Source organism: Tursiops truncatus, chromosome 6, assembly GCF_011762595.2.
Source record: "Tursiops truncatus isolate mTurTru1 chromosome 6, mTurTru1.mat.Y, whole genome shotgun sequence".
NCBI lineage: Eukaryota > Metazoa > Chordata > Mammalia > Artiodactyla > Delphinidae > Tursiops > Tursiops truncatus.
In genome coordinates this window covers 107,714,189-107,731,967 of record NC_047039.1, presented here as the reverse complement: position 1 = coordinate 107,731,967, position 17,779 = coordinate 107,714,189, and the positions used below count along the sequence as shown (strand labels likewise).

The window sequence follows — 17,779 nt, the reverse complement described above, 5'->3', positions numbered from 1 at the left end:
CCTCCCCGAGCCAGGCTGATGAGCCGGAGCTCCACACTGCTGACGCTCAGACCCCAGCCTCCATCTGCATCCACAGGCCGTGACTGCTGCCGCCGTCCACAGGAGCCCCGCAGCCCCTCCCCGCTCAGCCCTTGGCCAGCGACCCCCGGCCTGGCCCCGCGCCCCCGTGCCCACTTCTCCTGACCCCTTGGCCGCCACCTCAGAAGGCTGGAGCAGGGACGCCGTCGCTCCAGCTGCCTGCTCCCCTTGGGTCCCCACGACAGCCCACGCCGGCCCCGGCGCCCGCCTGCAGCCCTGCCCCTGGACACCGGCTAAGGCCCAGCACACAGATCCCCAGGTGGACAGCATGGACCGCGGCATGTTCCCCCAGGCCGTCGCCCTGCTGCTGGCTCTCTGCAGCCTCGGACCCACAAGTAGGTGTCCAGGGACCCGGGGTGGGGATACTCGGCCGCCAGGGCACAGACCAGGCCCCAAGTGTTCCGGGCCTCCTCCGTGTGTCCCGAGCTCACGTCCAGTGGAGCTGTCCTGGGACGTTTGGACGGCCCAAGACAGATGCCACGGGGTGACCAACCATCCCGGTTTGGCAGGGCGAAGATCTTTCAGCTCTAAAAATCTCAGGCAAACAGGGATGAGTTATTTACCTTAACTCTGGCTACCCTGGCTTCTGCCCTCCCAGCTACATCCAGTTTCTCCCCAAGAAGCCCAGGTCCCAGAGTGCTGTGCAGCCCCTGGAGACTCTCCTGCCCTCTCTGGGCCTTAAGTTTCCCATCTGAGGAACGTGTGGGATGGGAGGGGGTGTGCGGCCTCACAGTCAGATCGTGGGCTCTGGGTTCAAATCTCATGTCATTATTTCCTCGCAGTGTGATCTCGGCCTCTGAGCTGAGTGGGGATGGTAGGAGAACTCCCCTCGGGGCTGTTGGGAAAGTCGTGGTGAGGCAATGCTTGTAGAGAGAGGCAGGCTGGTTGTTTCTGTGTTGTTGTTGTTTAAGGATTAGTTTTAAACTCCTCTACCCTCACCTTCCCCGGGATCTGTGAATGGCTCCCAGAACCCTTCGGACGCGGTGCTCTCTCTGCTTCTACCCAGTTCTCTACTCCTCAAAAAGAGTACAAGATGCGGGCACAGGCCCGGACGAGGTGTTCTGCGGAGGCTCCTCAGCCTGGGGGCTTCTCCAGGTGGTCTTGGCCTCTGCTGTCTTCTGAAATGAGCAGATGGGGGGCAGTGACTCCCAGCCCCTCATCCCACTCACTGTGGGCCTCGCTGTGCCCTGCCCCTCACCCGCCTAAAGCCCCGGGACAGCCCTGTGGACACCCCTTCACCTCTGGCACATCCAGGACCTCCTTAAAGGATCGGGGGTGGGGGGTGAGCATGGGAACAGCAGCAGCGGTGGCCACCCCCTCCCCACCCTACCGTAACCCGCAGCATTTGAAAGTCCCTAACCCTTGATCTCTAAAGCTCTTACCACTGCCTCACTGATAGACAGGAATGAGTCTCAGATATTAAGTGACCCAGCAGGGATTCGCCCCAGGCCTGGGCCTCCCCTGAGCACTTGCTCCTGACCTCGGGTGATACGGCGACCCCTCTTGATACAGCTCCTAGTCACCCTGCAAGACTGCGGCCTTTATTGCCCCATTTTACAGGAGGAGAAGTGGAGGCTGTGACCTGCTAAGTTCACACAGCTCAGACAGAAGCCCTACCTGAGCTCCACGATAGGCCCCCAGGCCACCCTGCCTTTCTCCCACCTCCCCCCACATTCTAGCTTGATAACACTCTCTTCCTCTAGGTCATCAGAGAAAGATCCTGGAAGCTCTTTAGGGCCTGGTTTTATAGGATCAAAGGCACTGGTGTGCTGGCGAATAAAGAACAGCGGAGTGGGGGGTGGGGTGGGGTAACTTGTCAATATCCACGGTGTAAATGTTCCCACAGGGCTGATTTCAAGCTATCAACTCGGCAGACTCAGCGTTGGGGCGGATGCACAGTAATAAACCTTTATCTACTATTTCCACCACACAGATATTACAGACGTAGATAACCTCAAGAGCACAGATAATACAAAAGGGAATAAAATAATTAGGGAGTAATGAGTTTTGATATTTATTAACTTTTAAGTATATATAATTGATGTAATTGTAAGCTTATAAAATTTAATTTTTTATAATGGCTGTGTTTAAGAGCCAACTGGAAAAATGCCTGAAAATGTATCAACCTGCTTCTGAGAGCAGGTACTAGTACCCAGTGATCATGGGGCTCAAGGGCATCCCAAAGCATCCAGCCCAGCTCATCTTCAGTCTGGGAAACTGAGGACCATAGAGGGCAGATGGGGACCAGGGTCAGGGTGTGAGAGCCAGACCTCCACGCCAGGGGAGGAGGTGGGAGTGCTAGTGACCCAGGCATCCTCGTTAAAGCTGGAGGGGGTCAAAATGGCATGAAAACATGTCCCAGACAAGTCCAGCCTTCTGGGAACACAGCTTGGCAGACTCTTTCAAAACCATAACTTGTGTAACAGACTCATCTTCAGAAGTCAACCCCGTGGAGTTACTTGCCCAACTCTGTAAAGATGGGTGGTCCGTAGGTACCTGTAACAAAAACCGCACAACTGGAGACCACCCAGTGTCTGCCAGCCTGGGCCCTGTGAAGTGGATGACCATGCAGTGGAACCCTACACAGCCGTTACCAAGAAAAAGCTAGCTCGGATCCACATTGCTGTGACATATGTCTAGGACACATGGTCAGGTGTGCACACATCAATGACTCCATTTCTGTAAGAATAAAATAGTAATAATATACCATATGCACAAAGAAAATCCCCACGTCACTGCTCTTTAGCACTGGGCTCCTCTAGAGGATTTTCATTTTCTAAGACACACATTTTTGTCTTGTTGGAATTTTTTTTTAATTGGAGTATAGTTGATTTTTAAAGAACAAATATGTAGAGATTTTTAAAAAGCAATTTAACCATATATTCGCTTTAGTCCACTCCTCAAAGGAAACAGATAAGAGGGGGAAAAATGACCTCCCGGCTCCTTTATTAGTATGGGTACAGTTAGCATGCTGGTGGATTGCTTACTAGTTTTTGTCTAGCTTTTTAAGGTAATTTTAATGCAGGTGGATCAAATTTGGAAATCTTGTGTACCCTTCTTAGGTCCCAGAAGTTTTCTGTGTTGTCATGTGGACTCCATAACCATCCCATTGTGGTTCTAGAATAGTCTCTCCCTCAAACGTGCCATCTCATCGTTTGCCTAATGAATTCTTTATTGTTGAATACTTAGGTGGCTTCCCCTTCGGGGCCAGTTATAAATACCACTTCCATGCACGTTTTTGGTACATGCATCTTTTCCTGTATTTTGGAGTATTTCACTTGGATAGAGTCCCAGAAGTGGAGGTGCAGGGGTTCGTGGCCCATGTTGGGTGGTTGGGATCGAAGAGTGTCTCCTAAGTGTGGATGAGCGTTCGCTGGAGGATGGGGTAGAGGTGAGACTTGAAGTCCCCCGTACTGCTGGCCACATGTGTGAGGGTCTGGGACTCCCTGGAAAGGGGGGCAGGACATGTCCTGCTAGGGATGCAGGACACAGCCCACAAATATCCTTCTCTTAGAGCCTGCACTGGGGCAGCTTCCCATTTGCCCGGAGGAAAGGGAGGTTGAAGCAGGAGCCGTGTGAACCAGGAGACAGTGGGTCCCTGGGGACAGTGGGGGCACGACCATTAAGGTTCTCACTTCAGCCAGACAGATGGTGACACTAAGACCCAGAGGGAGAGAAAGAATTGATGTCTCTCTCATGCGCACAGATGGGTCAGTGATGGGCCCTCTGAGGACAGGCCTGGTCTATTTATTTGCTTGAGGACCTGACGAGGGATCTGGGCAAGAGGGAGGGACCTCCTCTTCTGTGTCCCCAGTGCATCAGGCAGCCCTTTGTCTTTATACCCAGGTTACAGACGAAGAAATCAAGTCTCGGGACAAGTGACAGGTCCAGGCTTCTTTTCTCTGCATCTTTGGTGGCCTGGGTGGGTGTGGAAGGCTTGGAGCATTGATTGCCCTGGCTGTGGAGCAACCTCCCGCTTCTAGCTCCAGCTTTGGGGCCTCAGCCCTGGAGGCTGAAGAGGACCCTCGTCCAAGGCTGAGCTGACTTCAATACCTGTGACGGGGTGGGGGTGAATGCCAGACACTCCTCTAGGCTTGTTTTGTGCACCGTCAGACTTAACCTTCCCAACAGCCCGATGAAGCTGACACTCCTGTTACCCCCATTTTAAAGCTGAGGCGACTGGGGCACTGGCAGGTGCAGGAATTTGCCTGAATAACACAGCTCAGAAATGAGCAGCTGGGGCTCGGACCCTGGACCTAACCACACACGATAGTGCCTTAGGGAAGACGATGAGGCTCTCTGTTGCCGGCTCCTCTCACCCCACACATTAGGTTTCTTTCCTACACCTGCAGTGGCCCTCCCACCTAGAGCACAACTGGATGGGTTCTTTTTTTATTTAAGATTTTTTTGATGTGGACCATTTTTAAAGTCTTTATTGAATTTGTTACAATATTGCTTCCGTTTTACGTTTTGGTTTTTTGGCCACGAGGCATGTGGGATCTTAGCTCCCCGACCAGGGATCAAACCCACACCACCTGCATTGGAAGGCGAAGTCTTAACCGCTGGACCACCAGGGAAGTCCCTGGATGGGTTCTGGTGAGAAGCTTTTCACAACAGGGTTTTAAAGGATGAATAGGAATTGAAGAGAAGTCGTCAAATAAAGGAAGACTATTAGTCTGGGAAAGGGCATGGCAAGGGCAAGGAACAAGGTGTGTTTGAAGGAAAAGTTCACTTCTCCCCACTGCTGGACGTAAATAACCGTGACGGCGGTTGCCAGTTCCTCACACATCAGGATCCTCCTTGGCCCTGTGCACGTGTCAATTTCCCAATATTCTCACCAATTCGTTGAGGAAGGTATTTTGATGATCACCATCCCCATTCTACAGATAATAGCACTGAGGCATGGAAAGGAAGCTGGCAAGTAGCAGAATCAGGATCTGAACCTTCAGCGTCTCTCAGATCCCTGCACTTTTTAACTCCACTCCAGGTTGTGGAGTATGGCCTTAGCCCGCAGACATGGGGCAGCCGGAGACAGACTAGGGAAAGGAGTGTTGAGGCCTCACTGGTGGCCAGGCCTAGGGGCAGCGGTTGGACTGGACACAGGGAAATCTCTGAGGCCACGATTGGCCCCTGAAAGGAGCAAAGGGTGGCTGGGTAACTGAAGAAGAGGGAATGCAGAAAAGATCCTTGTCAAAGAGGATGGGCCCTGGTTTCATGAAATAATCACAGCTTCCGTGTCCAGAACACTTACTGGGTACCAGGCTCTGTACACGGGTTACCTCATGCAGCTGATATATAGCCTGCAAAGTGGGTGCTGGGCGCTGAAGCTGGATTGTCTGGGCTCCCATACGGGCCCTGCCGCTTAACCGCTGCGCGCCCTCAGGCAAATTCTTGCACCTCCCTAATCTTCAGTTTCCCCTTGTGTCAAACGGTTATAATAACTGCACCTGCCTCGTAGGGCTGCTATGAGCATTAAATGAATGAACCCACAGAAAGCCACAAAACAGTACCTGGCGCCCAGTAAGCGTGATGGAAGCTGTTTTGCAAATGGGGAAACTGAGGCTCAGAGAAGTTAGGCTTTTGCTCATGGTGACCAACTTTTTTTTTTTTTTTTAAATTACTTATTTATTTTTGGCTGCGTTGGGTCTTCGTTGCCGCGCGCGGGCTTTTTCCTAGTTGCGGCGAGCGGGGGCTACTCTTCGTTTCGGTGTGCGGGCTTCTCATTGCGTGGCTTCTCTTTGTTGCAGAGCATGGGCTCTAGGCACGTGGGCTTCAGTAGTTGTGGCTCACGGGCTCTAGAGCGCAGGCTCAGCAGTTGTGGCGCACGGGCTTAGCTGCTCCGCGGCATGTGGGATCTTCCGGGACCAGGGCTCGAACCCGTGTCCCCTGCATTGGCAGGCGGATTCTTCACCACTGTGCCACCAGGGAAGCCCCAAGGTGACCAGCTTTTTTAAGAGGCAGAGATGGGATTTCACTCAGACCATCCAGCTCCAGAGCTGGCTTTGCTTGACCATCATCCTCTCGGCCGCCCAAGGCGCTGGGGGTGGCCATTTGGAAAGCCGCCAAGGTGGCTCTGTGCTTGTGGGTGGGGGAGGCTAGGGAGGCAACAGAGGTGGAGAGGTGGCCCCCCAGTTGGTAAGTCTCTCGCTCACCCGGTCACCCAGGGCCCCAGCGGCGCCTCCTCCAGCCCAGGTCCCGGGAGCCCCAGAGTTTCCCGTGGTGCCAGGGGATTGTTTTCAGCTCTGTCTGGGCCCGCCTCTGGCTCCGGGAGACAGGCCCTGGGCGTCACACTCCCTCCTGTCTCCCCATTCTCGTCTGCGGAGTGGGGGCGGCCAGGACTCGAAAAGGCCCCAAAATAAATGGACCTCTTATCTGATCTCCCAGCCTGGCCTGTTATCTGATCATTACATAATGGCTAGGCCTGTGGCCTCTCCCGCTGGCTGACACGCTGACGGCATGGAGGAGGTGGCCCCAGGCGGCCCCAGCAATCCGGAGGAACTGGGGTTCCTGGAAGTCTGGGGAGGGGGCAGGGTAAGTGCGAAAGGAAGGAGGAAAGCGCTACACTAATCTGCAAGCCAGACCCTGGGTCTCTGTGGGGAGAGGTAGGTCCGAGCCGGCCATCTCCTGTCTCCGGGCCTCGGTCTCCCCATCTGTACAGGAGGACTAAGAAGCAGCCAGGAAGTCTGTCTTCACTATCAGGGACAGGGAGAGCGCGAGGGGCTTGGTGGGTCCCACGCGGGGGGTCAGCAGCAGGTTGTGCCAGCCCTTGAGTCTACTTGAGCCTGAGACATCAGTGACCTCCCTCACAGAGGCCCCCACCTGCAGGCCACCCTGTTCCACCACATCACCACCCACCTAGGACAGTCAGTTCTTCTCCCGTGGCTGAAGTCAATCAAAGAATTGTGATAAAAAGAACTGCCACACACCCTATCTCACCTCTGTGCGTTGTGTGGGTTCTATTCTTACTGTCCACTTACTGACGAGGAAACCAAAGCCCAAAGTGAAATCGTTCGCCAAAGCAGCATCAGCGCTGGGCCTGAGATTCAAACCCAGGTCGGCCTGGCTCCAGGAACCTTGCTTTTAATGAAAATGCAGGCACTCTGGAGTCCCTGGCACATAGGACAGGGCCAGGGTGAGGATTTATAAGCCAAACGTCCTTGTCCCGGACTTATCCTTCCCAAGGTGTTGCCGGTGGGTGGCCGTCTGCCGTCCTTCTCTGACCCCTGGGGGTCCTGAGCCAACCAGGCGGTGGAAGGAGTCCGGGTTAGGCCAAAGACAGCCCAATAGCCCGGGATTCAGAAGAAGCCTCCCTCCCCCCTCCTCTGAGCTGGCGTCGGCTGGACGTGGGGCCAGGCCCTCCGCACCCATCTTTGATCTCCAAGAAAACAGGAAGTGAGCGCGACAAGATGGAGACACAAACTTCCAAACAGTCTCCCCTTCTCTGTCCTCCTTCCCTCCTCCAGAGCCCCCCCTTCCCTGGCACATTCCTCAGGACGAGGTGTAGGGGCCTCATTTCCTCTTCCTCCTCTGCTGGGTCAGGGTGAAATTCCATTCCCTTCCCTCAGGACCTGCGCTTCCGGGCAGCGGGCTCTGCAGCCTACTCCGGCAGCTGCCCTCTGAACCTGGGCTCACTCTGTCCGTCGGGGCCAGGAGACTCTCAACCCTCCTTGGCCCGTTCCTCCCGGTCTCCTTGAGGCATAAGAGGGGAATTTTTGTCTCCTGATCCTTTGGAGTGGACCAGCCCAGAGGCTTGGATGTGTGCACAGGTGGGTCCTGCCACACAGTTAGGGTTGCCAGATGTAGCAAATGAAAAATTAGGATGCCCAGTTTAAGTTTTAATTTCGGATAAACCATGAAAAATTTTTTAGTATAAGTATATCCCACGCAATGTGTGGGGTATACTTATTCTTTAAAAAAATTCATTTTTTTATTTATTCAGATTTAACTGGGTGTCTTGCATTTTATCTGTCAACCCTACACCTGCTAGCACTGTGACCTCAGGCAAGAGACTTTGCGTTTCTGAGGTTCAGTTTCTTCATCTGTGGAATGGGTATAATGATATCCACCTTGCAGGGTAGCTCTGAAGATGCAATAAAGCCCTTCACCAGTGCCAAGCACCCAGTAGGCATTTGGAAAGTGGGAGCACTTGTCACCACGTTGCTCTTAACTGGCCCACTCTCTGGCTGTGCTTTCCCAACAGGTCTTGCAGAAACAGTCTATTGCGACCTACAGCCTGTGGACCCACAGGTGACATACATCACCAGCCAGGTTTCTGAGGGCTGCGTGGCTCAGAGCCCCAATGCTACCCTGGAAGTCCACATCCTCTTCTTGGAGTTCCTAAAGGTGAGTGCCTGATGCCAGGGTCAGGTGGGGACCCAGCAGATGGCCCAGGGCCGATGAGATGAGGGGAACTTTTCCTTGTGGCTGTCCCTGGGACGGTGGGCTGAGTCCTCACCAGGGCCCCTGTCAGGAGTGTGACATCGGCATCTCATCTCACAGGGCCTGTAAGGGGTGGCATTTCTGGGGCAATCTTCTGGATGCCCGCACAAGACCCTGGTGGAAAGGGCTGTGTTTGGGCGGCAGTGGAGTGGGGAAGAGCCAGGCGAGCTGTCATTCATGTACCTCCAGTGATGGGGAGCTCACTGTTTCTCAGTGACATGGCTCTGCTCTAGGCAGCTTTGACCTTGAGACAGTGCTTCCCTCAGTTGAGCGCAAATCTACCTCCCTGGAATGTCACTCATTGAAGATCTTGTGACCCGGCCAGGCAGCCCCCCAGAGACTGGAAGCCGGTGATGTCACCTCAGAGACCATTCTCCCCCCACCAAGAAGGTCCACCATGAGTTTGTCTAAGTCCCTCTTGATAATAATAACACGTTTATTGAGCACTTACTATGTGCTAGGTACTGTGCTAGGCCTGCTAAGTACCCGGAACAGAGTTAAGCACCTTTCGTGAATTAAACCTCCTGAGGGCCCATCTGTCAGGGTCTGTTTCCCCACTTTTCGGAGGAGAGACCTGTGGCAGGCTGAGAGAGGTGAAGCGACATGCCCGAGGCCAGAGTTCACTAGATCCCCAAGACTCCAAGCTAGGCCGTCACCTGGGTCTCCAGTGGATCTCAGTGTTCAGCCGGCGCCTGGCCTGCCCGGGGTTGGCAGCCACACCTGGCCAACGCCGCCTCAGGTCCTGATAGCGATTTAGTGGTGTCAGCTCGGGGTGAACTTGTGGCCCCCAAAACTGTTAGGTTGCCCTGCATTTGTGCAGTGATAAGACAGTGCCAAGACCACCAATATCGGGGGGGCCTGCTCCCCACCACCCTGCCTGCCACCAGGACTGTGGGTCTCGATAATCCCCAAGTCGAAGATAGCGCCAAACACACGTTGTGTGGTTTCCATAGCCATTGTAATTTTTTTCAAGTTTGCTCATGATATGGAAAATGAGATTGCCCTCTGTAAGTTCATTACGTGTGTTCAGATGTTCAGGACTCTGTGCCTCGCCTGGGTGGCACTGGGACCCCCCCAGCCCCAATCACTCAACAGTGAGCCAGTGTCAGAGAAGGCTCCTGGCCAAGCACCCAGGTCTATTGGAGACAGATATGTAGACAGACAGCCAGCACCCAGATGACTGGTGCTTTCTCGGGGGGCGCAGGGCAGGGGTAGGCCAGCTGCTATGGGATTAGGCCGGGCTTCATGGAGGAAGCAGGAACAGTAACAACGGCCAGAGTCCACGGAATGAAGGAGGCCGTGGGGAAGAGCAGAGGATAAGAGTGAACGTATAGGCAGGAAAGTGGGACTCAGCTGAGGCCGGCATGTGATTCACTGCATCGGAGCTTACAGTTCACCTCGGGGCAGGGCTGGGGAGATGGACAAGGCCCTGTTGCCATAGGAAGGGGTTCGGTCTTTATCCTGTGGGCAGTGACAGTCATTGGAGGGTTTTTAGGGGCATGACAGGGTGCTGCTGTAATATGTCATCCTAGAGCTCATGACAACAGAATCTCCCTGTCACACTCTGCCTCTTCCAGAGAACTCAGTCCATGGAGTGTCCGGCTTTTAACACAAGGAGTCAGGCTGCAGGCTCCAGGACGGCTGGACCTGTTTGTTTGAGGGGGTGATGGAGAGAGCCAGGGTTCGGGAGATGGAGGTTCCAGTCCTGGAGCACCTCGTATCGTGCCTGGCATGCAGGAGGGACTCCTCCCCACACTCCAGTAGACACACACTTCTTGGGCTAAGGGACTCACCGAAGAATCATGGAGTAGCAGAAGCTGGCCCAGGGCCTGGAGTATACCAATGACTCTTGGTTGAATGTATGAATGAATGAATGCACTGCCATGTGACCTTGAGGCCAGCGTTAAGAGCATGGGCTCTGGAGCCAGACAGTCTTTGAATTGAACCTTACCCCCCACCACTTACAGGGGCTCGATCTTGGGCCACCTCTCCAAGCCTTGGTTTTCCCTGGGAAACATGGAGGTGATCATCGTACCTAGCTCACAGGGGGCTGTGAGAATCCAGTGGGGTAGCACAGGCAAAATCCTGAGCTCGGGCCTGCCCAGAGCCACTCTCGATGTTCAGCAGCTCTGCCTGTTGTTATCATAACGTCTCCTCTGTGGGCCCCGCGTCTCCCCTGTCAATGCCCTCATTCAGCTGAGCACGCTACAGTGTGCAGCACATCTTCACGTCAGTCAACTGATTTGATCCTCATAGGTTGTTGCTACGAGGCGGCTGAAACAGGGACTGTGAGTCCATCTGCAAAGGGGGAAGCTGAGGTCTAGCCTGACGGAGCTGGGTGCTCCTGGCTTCTTGCCCCAAGGGTCGAGCCCATGATCCCACCAGATCTACTACCGTGACAACGAAAGACCCGTGGCTTCCCTGGGAGACATCTTCCTCCCCAGGCGGCCCCCAAGAAGGGGGTCTACAGCTCAACAGTCCCCCTCAACCAGTCCTCGCCAGGTGCCTGCTCTGTGCCCAGCCTATGTTGGGCATTGATGGTACAGAGAGAAAGCAGATCTGGCCCTTGCCCTTGAGCCACTCACAGGGGAGGCAGAGGTGGGCACTGGCATCCCTGGCACCAAGTGATGGACTCGGCAGCTGGGGAAGGGGATGCAGGGGCCTGCTGCCCCCGGGAGGATGATCACTGAGCGTGGAGGGAAGGAGGCATTCGGGGAACGACTCCCAGTGTCTAGCCAGACCGAGAGGGGAGTCAAGGGCATTCCAGGCAGAAGGCACTGTGTGAGCAAAGGCCTAGAGGCAAGAAACACGAGCGGGCAGCAGTGGCGTGGGTGGCGACCGTCTCAGCAACGGGCCCAATCCCTCCCAACCTATGGCTGCTGCCTTCAAACCCTGGCACAGAGAACCAGCTTTCCCCTGCATCCCCGCGCGGCCTCTGAAGCCTTAGCTTTCCTGTGGGTGGGCGGCAGATGAGTTGTGGCAGCCAAGAGCCTCGGGGAAGAGAGGTTCGGAGGGGTGTGTGTGTGTGTGTTGGGAGGGTTTGCAGACAGACGAGGGGGCCGCTGGGCAGGGGCTCTATCTTGCTGGGTCCCCGAAGGGCAAGCTGGAGCCTGGATTCCGGGAGGGGGCCCAGGGTCATATCCTGACCTGCGGAGACAGGAAACCGGCCTGGTGTCTCAGCAGTTCCCGTCAGGCCGGCTACACTGATCTGCTGTCCTCCTAACAAACCCCAGACAGCCAGAGCTGAAGCGGCCGCTGATTCACCCCACTTCTGGGCAAACTCGGGGAACTGACACTGCCTTGCCCACCCCCGAGCACACGACTCACGGGGCTCTGGCACCGACTCTTTCCTGGGGAGACGGGCAGACAAGGCTGCTCGGACAGAGGGAGGGCAGGGGGCCCACGGGTTCCCCCAGACCATCCTGGGAGGCTGTGAAGGGCTGTGGAAGGCAGTGCCGCCCGCAGACCTGGGCAAGGGGTCCTTGCCTGGCACCCACAATTTGCAGCCCCTCTCTGGCCCTTGTCCAGTTGCATCTCCCCTGCCCTGGGTGGGGAATCTGCCGAAGGGACCTGCGTCCCTACCCTGGGAACCCAGGACTCCAGAATTCCCTGCCCAAATGCGCTGGGCCTCCTCCCAGGGTAGGATGGGCTCTTTCTTGTCCTTTCCTCTAGAAGGGGCACTGCACGGCTGGGGTCAGCTCCCTCAGACCTGAAGGCTGGGTGAGGTGACTAAGGGTGGACACTGATGGTGCAGAGAGAAAGCAGACCTGGCCCCTGCCCTGGAGCCACTCCTGGGGGAGGCAGAGGTGGGCGTCAGCAGCCCTGGTACTGAGTGATGGACTCAGCAGTGGGGGGCACAGGGGGCTGGGAGGAGTGAGCATGGCAGAGCTTGGGCATCCAGGCTGGTTTTCCACACGTGTCCATGTGAAGAGAAGCAAGGTGGGCTGGGGCCAGGGGCTGTCATATATGTTCTTGTGCCAGGCCTTGCAGATATTAGGGGCAAGCTTGGTGGAGGGGCATGGGCTGGGGGTCAGACAGACTGGACAGGGATTGCATCTGCTCTCTCAGTGCTGTATCCCCAGTGTTCAGCTCAGGGTCCGTCCAGGTACTGGATGGACGGATGGATGGATGGATGGATGGATGGACGGATGGGTCGGTGGGTGAATAACGGAAGGAAGGGGAAATATACGTGTGTATAAGCATTTGCCTATTGTCCATCCCCAAGAGGTTAGTGGTGTCACTGACAGTTTGCGGGTGTTACTCTTGTTCTCTGCCAAGCTCCTTGATGACAGGCTTGTGCCTTCTTTCCTGTCCCCCCTTTGACAGCATAGAAGCCCCAGGCTGGGCCCAGTGCTGGTCTCGCAGACAAATGAACTGGGGATGTGGGGAGAACACGGGCTGACCAGGGGCCCTCAGCTGGGGAGAGGAGCATGCCTCTCCTGGGTGTTCTGGAAGCCCACCCTGTAGCCACCTGGCTGGAGACCATGAGCCCCAGATGCCAGGAGGAGCCCCAGGAGGCCAGATGGAACGTCACTGAGCCCAGCTCCTCCCTGCACAGATGGGGAGACTGAGGCCCAGAGAGGGGAAGCTGCAGGGTGGCGTGGCTGAAGTAGGTCCCAATTCCAGCTAACTGCTGCCCAGCTCTAACGCCAGCCTCCTCAGCCCCCAAACCATGGCACTCCTCTGGATGAGCGGGCAGGGAGAGAACTGGCGGTAGTGAGAGCCGATCTAGCAATACTACCATGGGCACTGGACAGCCCGCTTTGCAGGCAGACTCTCGCTGAATCCTCACAAGTCTATGAAGTGGGTATATTGTTCAGCCCATTTTCCAGATCAGGAAGCCGAGGCCCAGAGAGAGGAAGTAACTGCCCAGGGTCACAAGCGAATGACTGAGCCCGGGTTTGAATTCAGGTCAGTCTGGCTTTGACCCCCTTCACCCGTTACCCTGCCTGCATGTGCCCTCTGAGTCTGCTGGGGTGGACAGAGGATGGCTGGCTCCAATCTGGCCGGCTCCAGTCTGGCCCTCGGAGTGGGGGGGGCAGGCTACAGGCAGCCCCGAGGCTCCACTCCTAGAAGAATTGCTGGAAGCGACTTTCTATAAGTGGCTACTAGCACTCAGGACCTCCTCACCGAAATCTCCCCTTCCCGCCACTGACTGCTGGGCCAACAATGGCATCTGTGGGACACGGGCACAAAAATAGAAACATGGTCTCCCGCCCACTGGCTCAGGGAGGGGGCCGGGGCGGGCCCAGGCCGGCCCAGGTTGCAGAGCTGGGGGAGAGGGCTTGGCTGGCCTGCCCGCCTCGGCTGGGCTCCCAGAATTCCCAGGATGACATTGGGAAGACTGGGAGCTTGGGGTGGGGGGCAAGGCAGGCCCCTTTCTTTGCCTTTGGGCTCCAGGCTGGGAGGGAAGAGGGAAGAGGGAAGTCAGCGTGTGAGTTACCACGCTGATGAGTCAGGGCCATGAGATGGAAATGTTTGCTGTGGAAACCCTGACTGGGTTTTTCTGGTAACCAGCTGGCCTTCGGCTCGGCCCAAGGGCTCAGAGACCCTGGGGAGCGCAGCCAGCCGAGTTTCCACATGACTCGCGTGCTGTGTGGCCCTGGCCCCTGCCTGCCCCTCTTTGGGCCTCAGCCCCCACCCCCTTCCCAGCCCCCAACTCTACAGGGAGGGACTTGGTGAAAACTGAATTGGGGGATTGGTATGTGAGCCCCGGGAGCACAGCCAGATGTCATGACAAACGTCACCGAGCTCCAGCCTCCTAACCCCCTCACCCTCAGCATGACCCGACCCTGACCTCTACTTCTCTTTTTTAACTTCCTTTGTCCCGAGCCCCACCTGGTTTTGGTTCCCAACCCTGTCTTACTCCCATTTCACAGATGGGGAAACTGAGGCACAGAGAAACTGGGACAGTTTCAGAGAGGCAGCAGGAACGGATGTTCACAGGGCTCTTTCCTCCCAGCTCAGGGGCTGCGCTCCCAGTCGCTCTGTCACCTGCAACACTCTCGGCCTGTGGGTACCCACCCAAGGGCAGAGGAGGGATCTCCTCATCTGCAGCAGCCGTGGCACCTCCAAACCATGGGGCCCATCTATTCACCATGTATGGGCCTCAAGGTCTACTCCTCTGCGGGAGGACAGACAGATGGGGCTGGACAGTGATGAACTGTGGGGCAGTCTGGGGAGCGGCAGGATTGAGAGGAAGGACACGGTCCAGGTGAGCTATCCAGGGCTCCAGGCACCCACTCTGGCACCAGGCTGAGGTGCACGGGGCGCCTGACTTCATCACTCACCTTGGCATGTGACCTCCCTGTCCCCGATGGCTGCATCTGTGAAATGGGAGAGTACCCGACCCTGCTTCATGAGAGCATGCGCACCTTTCACAGCACAGGACCGGGCACAGATTAGGTGGAACCACGTGAAATTACTGATATTTGATTGTTGTTTCTTTAAGCTTTATCGTGAAAACATTTGCCTGTTTAAAGTGTACAGTTGAGTGGTTTTTATCAAATACACAGAGTTGTGCAATCATATTCGATTGTTCAAGCTAATGATACACAGGCAACTAAGGTAAGGAAGCTGGGGTGGGTGCCTTCTTGATGGTTCAGGCAGGTCAGCAGTGCCCAGGCCTTTCCTGACACTGCGGAGGTGGGTCTTCCTTCACTCCGGTTAATTTCAAGTACTGATCAAAATCCTGGAACAAAATGTCAGTTCTGACCTTTAGATTGGTGTTTCATATTTTACCAGAATATGATATTAAATCCAGTATTTAATTCTTCAAGTGTTTAGAATGCATAATATTTTTAAAAATTGATGAAACAAGATATTTCAAAATCCAAAAGTTATAGACCCATTAGAAAACATAAATTAATCAAAAATGTGAACTTATACAAACATAAGTTTGAGATACATCATTCTACTATAAATTAGTATAAAAGTGATTATTCAAAAAATAGGCAACATAAATAGCTCACTAAAATGAAAAAAATTATTTATGAAACATTGAAAATGAAACATTATTTGCTTTTCTGTTGTTGTTTCACAGAGCAAACTTACAAAGAGTGATTATGGTGTCATTTTTAGGTAACGGAAATATTTCTGGCAGATTTTTCCAGCAGCTGAAACACTCTCTGGCTCTGTGACATCAGTTGGGGAAATGGCCCAGAGATAATTAGAAGTTAAATCTAAAAACTTTCCACTGATGTCTTCATCTTGAAATATCTGTCTCCTTTTTGATAAGTTTGAGGAGATTTGGGGAGGGTCAGCTTTTTGTCTTTTGGAGAGACTGCCAGCTTTTGAGAGCCTCTGGAGTTTGTGTTTCAGTCAAGTGTTTCCATCTGTCTTTGTCCTCATGAGGACGGGGCTTCTGAGGCCTATACCTGTCTCAGTTTCAGGAGTCACCTGTTCATACTCCGTTGGTTCAGAGTCTTTGAGCAGAGCAGGGGTTCTTCTTTCGATAGAAGCTTTGCCTTGTGGATTGCTGTGTTCTTTTTCTTCTTGAGAATAAGGAGGTATAGAAAAACGTGATGGGACAGGATAGCGGTTGAGAGTAGAGGCCTGCCCAGGTCCAGATCTTAGCTCCATACTTACTTGCTGTGTGATGATGGGCAAATGACTTCACCTCTTTGTGCCCCACTTCCTCCTCTGTGAGTGAGAATAACTATGGTACCTACCTCTTCGGGTTGTCGTGGGGATTAAGTGTGAGTCAATGTGTGAAGCACTTAGAATAGTCCAAGCACTTAGTAAGCACTATATAAGTGTGAGGCATTAATTATTGTTGTTGTCGTTGTTATGAAAGCATTCTAAATGCATACACCATGATCAATTAAAATTTTTAATGCAGTCGGTGCCTCTCAAGACATAAATGATTTCAACTTACATTTCTTATAAAATATCAAAATAATGGTATTACTCAACAAAATATGAGTATTTAGTACTTTAAAATAGTAAAGCAAACAGGAATACTGCAAACTGGGGCGGGTTTGATGCCTCAACGCTGTTGCATAGGGACAGAGAAAGGGCGCAGGGTACTCTCTAAGTCACACAGGCGTTTGCAGGCCTGGTACACAGCAGGTGCTTTGTGGAAATAATAAACCTCAACTGACTACTGGATAAAGTTCAGGTTCGTTGCATTTACTTATTTATTTTCATGGAAAGGCATTTTATTTTATTTTACTTTTTATTTATTTATTTATTTTTTGCGGTACGCGGGCCTCTCACTGTTGTGGCCTCTCCTGTTGCGGAGCACAGGCTCTGGACGCACAGGCTCAGCGGCCACGGCTCACGGGCCTAGCCGCTCCGTGGCATGTGGGATCTTCCTGGACTGGGGCACGAACCCGTGTCCCCTGCATCGGCAGGCGGACTCTCAACCACTGCGCCACCAGGGAAGCCCAAGGCATTTTATTTTAAATATAGCCGTGTGTACATGTCAATCCCAAACTCCCAATCTATCCCTCCCCGCTACCCTTAAAGAAACATCTCCTTGGATTTGCTGGGACTCATCTCCTTCATTCGTTCAGCAAATATTTTTTCTGGGTACCTCCTGAGGGCCAGGCACTGTGCTGGGCTCTGGGAGACAGGAGTGGACAAGCTGGGCAGGGAGAATGGAGTGGAAGCTTACAGTAAATGAGTCGTCACTACTGATCTGGTGGCACAGCCTGTGCAATCTGACTGGTCTCTGTATGTGTCTCTCCCCTGCCCCCGTTCCAGGAGGTGTCAGTGCTGGAGCTGACTCTGCAGACATCCAAGCACAACGGCACCCTGCCCCGAGAGGTGCTTCTGGTCCTCAGCACTAACAAGACCATCTTCCTGAAGTTGCAGGCTCCGGGAATCCCACTCCACCTGGCCTACGTGAGTGTGTTACCTCCAGCCCCAGCCTCAGGCACGGGCCTGCTGTCCACGTCTGTGGGCCAGGGTCCCCTACTTCTCGTTTTCATTCTGACATTATTCACCAGGGCCCTGCCTGGTGAATCCCATGGGGCCCTGACAGGGAGAGCGCAAAGGGCAACAGAACCTGGGATAAAGAGCCCAAACCTGGAGGTGGGAATCAGGTTGATGTGCAACCCTGGCCAACTCCAATCCCCTCTCATAGCCTCAGTTTTCCCATATGTGCAGTGGGAGAACTGAGGATAGTCCCATAAAATAACCTTGTCACTGTCTTTGAGAAAGTTACAAGACATAAATTTGAAAATATTTAAGTGCAGACGAAAAAGGCCAGGAAGAAACCTAACAATGATGGACTTCCCTGGCCATCCAGTGGTTAAGA

General features: G+C 54.1%; 1 protein-coding gene across 1 annotated transcript in view; it reads left to right on the top strand.

Annotated features, from left to right (window-relative positions):
- ENG (endoglin) overlaps nt 1-17,779 on the top strand; it is a 30,242-nt gene continuing 12,463 nt past the window's right edge. Inside the window, exons 1-3 of the mRNA XM_033858653.2 lie at nt 1-413; nt 8,279-8,421; nt 17,224-17,364. Coding sequence (XP_033714544.1) covers nt 347-413; nt 8,279-8,421; nt 17,224-17,364 — 351 coding nt within the window. The 5' untranslated portion in view covers nt 1-346. The remainder of the gene's footprint in view (nt 414-8,278; nt 8,422-17,223; nt 17,365-17,779) is intronic.